This window comes from Giraffa tippelskirchi, chromosome 7, assembly GCF_054371585.1.
Source record: "Giraffa tippelskirchi isolate mGirTip1 chromosome 7, T2T-mGirTip1v1.2.pri, whole genome shotgun sequence".
In the NCBI taxonomy this organism is placed as follows: Eukaryota; Metazoa; Chordata; class Mammalia; order Artiodactyla; family Giraffidae; genus Giraffa; species Giraffa tippelskirchi.
The window spans coordinates 63,599,358-63,609,283 of NC_137281.1; the positions used below are offsets into that span (position 1 = coordinate 63,599,358).

Below are 9,926 nucleotides of genomic sequence, written 5' to 3' on the forward strand. Positions count from 1 at the left end.
TCTCATGTTCCGTTTCCTATCTTTTGCATTTGTGAATGCTTAGCTTCTCTGTTGTGAAGAGGTTCCATTGGATGGAAACCCATTGGTGTACTTGGTTTCCCTCTTCCCCTTACTTGAAGAGACCCATTTCTACCTCCGCCCAGCAAATGGCAAGGAGACTCTGATGTTAAGGAGCCTTTGACCTACGCTTCTTTCTAGCTATCTCATGACATCAGTCTTTAGGGTGAGGTTTTTCCCCGATATTGAGGTGGTGTGAGATCAAAACCAATAGCGTTCTTCAGATGTAGCTGTCTGGTTTTCCCATGGACATTGATTGAAGAGGCTTTCTTGTTCCCATTTGGATATTCTCCCCTTCTGTGTCAGAGATGAGTTGACCATGGATGCCGGGGTTTGTTTCTGGACCCTCAACTTTATTCCATCGATCTGGATCTGTGTGTGTTGTTGTATTCCCAATAGCATACCGTCCTGCTGCTGCCGCTGCGGCTAAGTCACTTCAGTCGTGTCTGACTCTGCGCGACCCCATGGCCTGCAGCCTACCAGGCTCCTCCGTCCAGGGCATTCTCCAGGCAAGAGTACTGGAGTGGGTCGCCATCGCCTTCTCCGATACTCTCCTGAGGATCCTAGTTTGGTCGTCTAATTTCCTTTCACACAACCTTGGATGTCCGTATCGGGGCTTTTTCGTCGGATTGTATTGACAATTTAGGCTCTTTTCTGTTTCCGTAACCCCTTTTGCAATTCTTTGTTCGGTGCGAAAATGCATTGGCATTTTGGGAGGAATAGCATCGAAGCTGTGGATTGCCTTGTGGGGCTGTGACATCATTTTCCCAATAGGAATTCTTTCAAGCCCTGAGCACAGCTTCTCTTTCCAGTGATTGGTGTGGGCTTGATCTTCTTTCTTCCATCTCTCGCCGTTTTGTGAGAACAGGTCCTTCCTTCCCTTCTGGGTTAGATGGACTCGTGGGTATCACTTCAGTGAATGGCATTGTCAGTGGGGGTGATAATTCCCTTCTCATTGGAAGACTTTGCTGTGAGTATTAGAAGTGCAAGTGATTTCTCTTCCCCTTCCTCCCTGTCCATCTCTCAGAGCCACCGGGAAACAGAGGCCTCATCCAGGGTCACACAGGCCTGAGGGAGTGCAACTAGACTGTTGTTTCTTCAGGCCCTCAGTGCTGGACATCATCCGGGATACTCTGTGTGTGTCTTCCTCAGTCTGGTGTCCCTTCAGACCTTTCCCTAGTTTTCACAGGCTTGTTGTGTTGGTGTTCTTTGTCTGTTTGGAGACACGTCCTTGAGAAGCTTTGTGTTTCCACTCATTCGTCTCGCGATGTATGACCTGTCTTTTGCTTTTGTAATGAGGTCTTGCCCACAGTAGATATCTTTGATTTTGCAAAGTCCACTGTATTCTCTGGGTTGTTTTGTGGACTGCCTTTTAGTTTTGTGTGTGAAGACTCAAAACACGTGTCCGGTTTCTGCTCATTGTTCTTCTAGATTTGTGACAAGTTTTCATGGAAACTTTGTCTAGGGATAACTGGAAGTGAACTCGGTGTAAGGTGTCAAGCCTCCATCTCCATTCATGTCATGCCCTGCAGTTTCCAATTCCCTGTTCCTGAGTGGTTTTGGAGACCTTGTGGGAAGTTTGGTTGCATCGGAGTTTGCATTTCCACCTTGAGTAGATAGATTCACACTGTTCTGCCCTCAGGGACACTGTCAAGGGGGAGTGAGGAGCAGCCTGCACTTCCAGCAGTGACCACACGGTGGGGCGAGTGCTGCTCTCCCCTCTGGGAGCCCCAGGCCACAGGCATCCCAGTGAGGAGCCAGCTCTGTGCTCAGCTGAAAGGAGTTAGTCTCTCAGGAGCCTCTGAGCCCTTGCCTTTGGATCACCCAGGGTGGGCATTTACTGTGACAGAAAAAAATTGCCCTGAATTCCATGGACGGAAGAGCCTGGCTGTGTAGAGTTCGTGAGTTGCCGTGAATCAGACACAACTGAGGACACAAAAACTCAATAGACTAAAACACTTTTTGGGGGTGGGGGGAGTGAAAGGGGGTGATGTGGGGTTTTTTGTCTTATATAATAGCCAAGGGAAATCTAGTTTAAACCTAAATTCACATAGATGGGAAAGGTATAGCTCTCCGTCACCCTATTAAAAAAAAAAAAAAAAAAACGACTTAACTTTTCTGAAAGTTTATTTAGTAGCTTCCTTGAGCAGTTCATTGTGAAGCATTTTTTTTTTTTTCTGTGACATTGGCCTCATTAAAAAGTACGGTTTGCCTTTACTGGATAATTTTGTTCATTGGTTTGTTAGGGAATCTTGGTAATATTTGAGTTTCCTGGGGAGCATGGTCACATGACCTGGCCCTGGCCAATCGGTGCGTTCCACCTCCCTGGCCACTGTGATTGGCTCCGGACTGGGGCAGTGCCCAATCGGGGCCCAGGGCCGGGCCTGACGTTGGAAGCCAGGGGAAGACGAGCTCTCGTCCTGCTGGGGTAGGGGAAGGGGTGGGGCCGGGGGAGGTCAGGCTCCAGCAGTGGGAGGGGCTTGAGGTCCGCCTGCGGCAGTTGGTGACCTTCCTGCTCCCCTCAGGGCAGAGCCGCTGGCCTGAGAATGAGGGCGCTGCTGAGCCCAGGGGCTGGGATGGCCCGTTGCTGCTGTGGTCCCAGAGCTCCACCCGAGACCTGAGGGAGGCCGTCTGCCCGTGAGTCCTCTCCCGCTTGTCTGTCAGCTTGTTTGAAGCATGCTGGGTTTTCTGCCCAGCTGGCTAAGGGGAGTCCCTGGAAATGCAAGGGTGTGGGTTTTGGCAGACTTCAGGGAAGACATGCCAGATGAGCCTGGGAGACTCCAGCTTAATCTGGATTCAGGAGATATCTCTTCGGGCCAGCTAGTAATTGTAGGATAAGCCTAATGAGTCTTCACAGGATGAAGAGAGTAACGTGCCAAGGTAGCAATCGATGTCCTCCTTCGAGAGGATGAAGCTGGTGCTCAGAGAAGGGGGGAACTTGGCCACAGCAAGGAGGTGTGCACCCAGACAGAACCCCCAGATCCGGCCATTTGAGCTCAGGGAGGCCACTGGTGTGGCTTGTCCCTGTGGCAGGGGCCGAGGCACGCAGCCCACCCTGATTCCTGCGGGGGCCTGACTTGGGAAGTGCCATCTGGTAGCTTTGAGACTCACCAAACCAAATTGCACTGGAGAGGGGAAGGACACCTTCCTTCATCCACCCCCCACCCCCGCCGGATTCCCACATACCCTGACCCCTTTCTCTGGATTTCGGAGCCATTTCCAGAGTCCCGCTCATATGACCTCATTCGAAGTGCACTGTGGACGAGCTGCCATCTGCAGCTGCTACCACAGCAGCCAAGGGCTTTAGCTCCCGAGTACCTCCCTTCCTTTGGAACTTGGGGGCCCTCTACTCCCCACTTGCACACCACAGACCTTTGCTGAGGATTGTGGGGACCCTCACTCAGTTTGCAGCACGTTGTAGCCATCCCTGTCCTCTCAATACCTCCCTTGCCACTCAGCTTGTGAGCTCCTTTGGAGCAGCGTGGCCCACCTGGCTGCAACGGAAGAGACACAGCTGACAGGGAAACAACAGCTTAGATCTGACAGCCGGAAAGCTCTGTCAAAAGGGACCTCCCTCTTCACACCGTAGAGGCTGTAGGAGCCGCCAGGGTTTGGGAACCAGTGCTGGGGCCAAAATGACTCCACAGCTGTTTTCCTTCCTGGGGAGGGTTCTGGCTCCAGTGGGAATGGCTCAAGTCTCCTAAGGTTCTGAAAGCCCACTGTGTGCAGATTCACGGTACACAGAGAGGAGAAGGTGGAGTCCTGCCCTGGAGGTGGGCACAGCTCACGCATGAGCCAGGCAGGCAGGCAGGCAGGCAGGGCATGAGAACACCTGAGCTGCCTTCATGAGTGAACGGTGTGGGGGCAGAGGAAGAGAAGCCGGTCTGCTCCCTCATGTGGTGCCCAGGGCAGGCTGTCCCCAGAGGAAACCCTTACGACGGTGAGGACTATCACTGCTGTTTCCCAAGGGGTTCCGTCGGTGCGTGTCTTCCCCGGAGCGGTCAGGCCGTCTCTAAAGTACACTGGCCATGGGCATTGCCTCTCCTTGGAACTTCCCATGTGTTTCTCTTTTTTATGGAACAGTGATTTTTCTAGAGGGGTTCTGGGCCACAAGGTTGTTGGGTCATTTTCTAGCCTTCTGTCGTGAAGAACGCTTTCCTGGGCGTTGGGGTGGTTTGTTGTTCCAGCTCCCTTTCCTGGCTTCTTTTGGGAGCTGGTGCAACAAGAGGAGCTCAGCCTCTGCCTTCTGGCTGAGATGTCACCCTTCAAACAGCAATGCCTGCCTGGAGATAATGATGGCATTTGCCAAAAGGGCTTCGTTTGGCACATGATATCTTGAAAGGACGTACACCGTCCTTTCAGCTATCAAAGGCTAGTTCAAATGACATAAAAATGAGAACTCTCCAATGGAGTCTTACAGTAGGTGGAGAGTCCGAAAAAAACTCCTTCAGTCATTTCACTGAGAGTCATTGATTGGGGACACCAAGAATATAGGAAGGAATGCAGAAAGAAAAGGTGAAGTTGTGTTCAGGATCGGGGGGAGGGATGAACAGGGCGTGCTTGCCTTGAATCCAGGCTTTGTTGGGGGGTGGGGCATAAAGATCGAACGGGTCTGAAACTACAAAGTGGTGATGGTAACACAGTATCACCAGAGTTACACAACAGTGTTCCCAAATTGCAACAATGATGAAAAAGTTTACTAATCCCAACTTAACCAAGAGAAATACAGGAAACCATACAAAAAATGAAACATCACCAGAAAGGTGGAAACAAACCAAATGCAAAGCAGTTCAGGGGAAAGGAACTCCATGTCCCCTGGGGGCAGATGGAGTTGCCGGCCTCCACGGTGAGCAGACAGGGATGGAGGCTGCAGAGCCGACCGCTCCCCTGGACGTGGTGTTTCCGGCAAGGGCTCTGGGTCTCTGTCCAGAGCGGGGGCTCGTTCTTCCTGCAGGGGCGGGTGAGTCATCGTCGGCGTCTGGGTGTTGCGCGGGAGCCAGGGCAGGCTCTCCCTGCCGAGGCGGTGACTCCTCCTCTGCCTCGGGTTCTCCTGCCAAAGCCCGAGCAGGTACAGGTGCACGTGGAGGTGGAGGTTCTGGCTGAGGGGGTGGGACATCAGTGCCTGGGGCTGGGGGTCCTGCAGGCACGGAGATCCGATCTGCCCGGTGTGCTGGCCAGTACCCAGCTGGCCTGGTGTCTCTGCGAGGGCAAGTCTCGGTTCTCCATCTGGCCTCGGTGGATCCCTGGGTCCTGCACCTGGAGCCACCACCTCTGTAAGGACAGGTCTGGGAAGTAGAGCCTGGTTCCAGTTGGAGGCCAGTGCTAGAGCCGGGGGAGAAGCAAAGTTTGCCCACAGGCCAGCCTTGGCATGTGCGTATCCCGGGACAGAAAGCTTCCAAGAGATTCCCAAAGAATACCCCGGGTCGGATGTCTTTTGGGACTGAAGTGTGCAAGATGGGGGTGGGGGTGTGAGGCCAGCGCTTGCTGCAGGCCCAGCAGCATCTTTCGGGGACTCGTCCCTGTGTAGCTCAGCACCCCCTCCCCACACACTCCCGTGCACCAGCCCCAGCGTCCTCACCTCTGTGCTCTGGCGTGCTGGGCTCCAGGTCCTCCTGCTGCCTCAGAGGCCGGGGTTCTCGGGACTCTGGGTCGGAGCCGGGTGTGCTGAGCTCCGTGGCAGCCTCAGACTGGGCCGCCGGGTGTATCCTGGGCGGTGTCTCGGCAGCAGGCCTTCCCCGCCTCCGCTTCGCCCCCGGTGGGGCTGATGCCTCCGTGGGCACGCTCACCTGGAGCCTGCACTGGGCCTCACGGGCGGGGGGGTGGTGCTCCGACCCCTCCCTCCGGGAGGTGGACGGGGTGTCCCCGTCCTCGGCCTCATCACGTGGGAAGCTCTGCAACGACAGTGACCGTCAGCCAGCCGTGCTGGGAGTTTTCCGAGCTGGGCCTGGCCAGTGGAGCCGCTGCTTCTGCCTGCTCGAACTTCTCTTCCCAGAAGGGTCAGAGACGTGTGTCTGCTCAGATCCCCACCCGGGAGGAAAGAGACCCACCTGAGGGTGTGAGGTCAGCCTGGGCGGCCGGCGCTGCCCGCACTCTCCCCATCCCACCCAGCCTGCTCTCCCCTGGGGTGTGGACACAACTTGTCCACAGGCTTCTGACCCCACATCCGCCTGGGCTTCCTTGAGGGAGACACACCCCGAGAAACCCGCATCCACACACACAGGCAAAGGACCCGGTGTTTCCGGGTGGCATGGGAGAGGTGGCCTGGCCCCGCCTGGGGCTCCCCGTGTTACCTTTCTGTTTCTCCGGGCAAAGGGCCAGAGGCCTCTCGGGGGTGCCCTGAGCCAACGTCGACAGGGTGCCCACGCACACTGCCTGTGAGCTTTCCTGAGGCCCCGGCCTCTGGGCAGGGGCAAACAGCAGAACATCCTGGCAGCAAGTGATCTGGCTGGGGGCTCCTCTCCGCTCTGGAGGCCTGGATACCCGGGTTGCGGGTTCTGTTGGGTTCTGTTGCCGGCAGGTGACATCATTTCCTGGGGTTCGTGCTGAGGTCCCTTCCCCAAAACTTCCCAAGGGAATCTCTGGGTTTCTGACTGCTCGACCACCCCCCTTAGGCCATGTGCAGGCACAGTGACAGCCACACAGCCCAGCCCACAGCCCTGGGGAGGCCTGGGTGCAGCCAGGGCCTGAGCTCCGAGGACCCCGCTGCTCTCAGACCAGGCTCCTTCTTCTCATAAGTGGTGTGGCCCTGGACAAGCATATGCCCCTCAGGGTTTCCCCAGTCTCTCCATCTGCAGAGTGGGGGTCATTCTCCCATCTGTTTCCTAGGTCTGTCGGCCTACGAGCAGCTCCATGCCTCTCCACCTGGGGCCGATATCACGTGGAGCTTGTGCGCTGAGACTTCAGAAAGAAAGACGCCATCCAGGGCTGACACAGCACAGAATGGGGCAGAACGAGGCCTGGATGCACCGTGGTACCCAGGAAAAGGCACTCCCCCTCCTGACTGTTTTGAGACCCCGCATGCAAGTTGGAGGACCGAAAGGAAGACTCGAAGGTCTCCCTCTCTTATAGAAAAGAGTAGCCAACTTTCTGGTCCTCTGTTTCCATTGAGATTCTGTTCAAGTGTCCCAGCTCGGCTTCTGCGGGTGGCTGAGCTTCTAATGGCTCCCTGCGTTCTTGTCTTTTCCTCTCCAAACCTTCCGTCCTTTTCCCCCTTCTGGGGTGGATGGGCGCTGTCATTGCTTCTACCTTCGAGACAGATTGATGAAAAGTCTGGACCATCGACTCCTTTCCTCTCTTTGGTTCCGTGTCTCTCTCTGGCTGTGTCCCTCTCTTTTCCTTTCTCGATTCAGTCTGTGCCTTCCTCTTTCTCTCTCGTGTGTGGATGGATGGATGCTAGGAATGCCCATGTATATGATTAGATGAGGGTTATGTTTTAGGGATAGGTTAGAGGGAGAGAAAGGCTTTAGGTCGGAGTTGGTCATGGGGGAAGGGTCAAGGGTGGTGGTGGTGTTTCTTGGAATCTGAGTGCTGTGCATTCTTCGTCTCTTTCCATATGAACCCCTTCTCAGATACACCACTTGCAAGGAGTCTCTCATGTTCCGTTTCCTATCTTTTGCATTTGTGAATGCTTAGCTTCTCTGTTGTGAAGAGGTTCCATTGGATGGAAACCCATTGGTGTACTTGGTTTCCCTCTTCCCCTTACTTGAAGAGACCCATTTCTACCTCCGCCCAGCAAATGGCAAGGAGACTCTGATGTTAAGGAGCCTTTGACCTACGCTTCTTTCTAGCTATCTCATGACATCAGTCTTTAGGGTGAGGTTTTTCCCCGATATTGAGGTGGTGTGAGATCAAAACCAATAGCGTTCTTCAGATGTAGCTGTCTGGTTTTCCCATGGACATTGATTGAAGAGGCTTTCTTGTTCCCATTTGGATATTCTCCCCTTCTGTGTCAGAGATGAGTTGACCATGGATGCCGGGGTTTGTTTCTGGACCCTCAACTTTATTCCATCGATCTGGATCTGTGTGTGTTGTTGTATTCCCAATAGCATACCGTCCTGCTGCTGCCGCTGCGGCTAAGTCACTTCAGTCGTGTCTGACTCTGCGCGACCCCATGGCCTGCAGCCTACCAGGCTCCTCCGTCCAGGGCATTTTCCAGGCAAGAGTACTGGAGTGGGTCGCCATCGCCTTCTCCGATACTCTCCTGAGGATCCTAGTTTGGTCGTCTAATTTCCTTTCACACAACCTTGGATGTCCGTATCGGGGCTTTTTCGTCGGATTGTATTGACAATTTAGGCTCTTTTCTGTTTCTGTAACCCCTTTTGCAATTCTTTGTTCGGTGCGAAAATGCATTGGCATTTTGGGAGGAATAGCATCGAAGCTGTGGATTGCCTTGTGGGGCTGTGACATCATTTTCCCAATAGGAATTCTTTCAAGCCCTGAGCACAGCTTCTCTTTCCAGTGATTGGTGTGGGCTTGATCTTCTTTCTTCCATCTCTTGCCGTTTTGTGAGAACAGGTCCTTCCTTCCCTTCTGGGTTAGATGGACTCGTGGGTATCACTTCAGTGAATGGCATTGTCAGTGGGGGTGATAATTCCCTTCTCATTGGAAGACTTTGCTGTGAGTATTAGAAGTGCAAGTGATTTCTCTTCCCCTTCCTCCCTGTCCATCTCTCAGAGCCACCGGGAAACAGAGGCCTCATCCAGGGTCACACAGGCCTGAGGGAGTGCAACTAGACTGTTGTTTCTTCAGGCCCTCAGTGCTGGACATCATCCGGGATACTCTGTGTGTGTCTTCCTCAGTCTGGTGTCCCTTCAGACCTTTCCCTAGTTTTCACAGGCTTGTTGTGTTGGTGTTCTTTGTCTGTTTGGAGACACGTCCTTGAGAAGCTTTGTGTTTCCACTCATTCGTCTCCCGATGTATGACCTGTCTTTTGCTTTTGTAATGAGGTCTTGCCCACAGTAGATATCTTTGATTTTGCAAAGTCCACTGTATTCTCTGGGTTGTTTTGTGGACTGCCTTTTAGTTTTGTGTGTGAAGACTCAAAGCACGTGTCCGGTTTCTGCTCATTGTTCTTCTAGATTTGTGACAAGTTTTCATGGAAACTTTGTCTAGGGATAACTGGAAGTGAACTCGGTGTAAGGTGTCAAGCCTCCATCTCCATTCATGTCATGCCCTGCAGTTTCCAATTCCCTGTTCCTGAGTGGTTTTGGAGACCTTGTGGGAAGTTTGGTTGCATCGGAGTTTGCATTTCCACCTTGAGTAGATAGATTCACACTGTTCTGCCCTCAGGGACACTGTCAAGGGGGAGTGAGGAGCAGCCTGCACTTCCAGCAGTGACCACACGGTGGGGCGAGTGCTGCTCTCCCCTCTGGGAGCCCCAGGCCACAGGCATCCCAGTGAGGAGCCAGCTCTGTGCTCAGCTGAAAGGAGTTAGTCTCTCAGGGGCCTCTGAGCCCTTGCCTTTGGATCACCCAGGGTGGGCATTTACTGTGACAGAAAAAAATTGCCCTGAATTCCATGGACGGAAGAGCCTGGCTGTGTAGAGTTCGTGAGTTGCCGTGAATCAGACACAACTGAGGACACAAAAACACAATAGACTAAAACACTGTTTGGGGGTGGGGGGAGTGAAAGGGGGTGATGTGGGGTTTTTTGTCTTATATAATAGCCAAGGGAAATCTAGTTTAAACCTAAATTCACATAGATGGGAAAGGTATAGCTCTCCGTCACCCTATTAAAAAAAAAAAAAAAAAACGACTTAACTTTTCTGAAAGTTTATTTAGTAGCTTCCTTGAGCAGTTCATTGTGAAGCATTTTTTTTTTTTTTTCTGTGACATTGGCCTCATTAAAAAGTACGGTTTGCCTTTACTGGA

General features: G+C 53.2%; 1 protein-coding gene and 1 long non-coding RNA gene across 2 annotated transcripts; one reads left to right on the plus strand and one right to left on the minus strand.

Moving 5' to 3' along the window:
- The first annotated feature begins 2,525 nt into the window (after positions 1-2,525).
- Positions 2,526-9,926, plus strand: LOC145513999 (uncharacterized). The gene is made up of 2 exons (XR_014059804.1): positions 2,526-2,694; positions 6,883-9,926. It is a non-coding gene; the product is annotated as an uncharacterized LOC145513999 (long non-coding RNA).
- LOC145513983 (uncharacterized) lies at positions 4,733-6,525 on the minus strand. The gene is made up of 3 exons (XM_081511075.1): positions 6,348-6,525; positions 5,636-5,948; positions 4,733-5,379 (listed from the first exon to the last, which is right to left on the minus strand). The coding sequence occupies exons 1-3, from the start codon at positions 6,480-6,482 to the stop codon at positions 4,757-4,759; spliced, it is 1,071 nt and encodes a 356-aa protein (XP_081367201.1). The 5' UTR covers positions 6,483-6,525; the 3' UTR covers positions 4,733-4,756.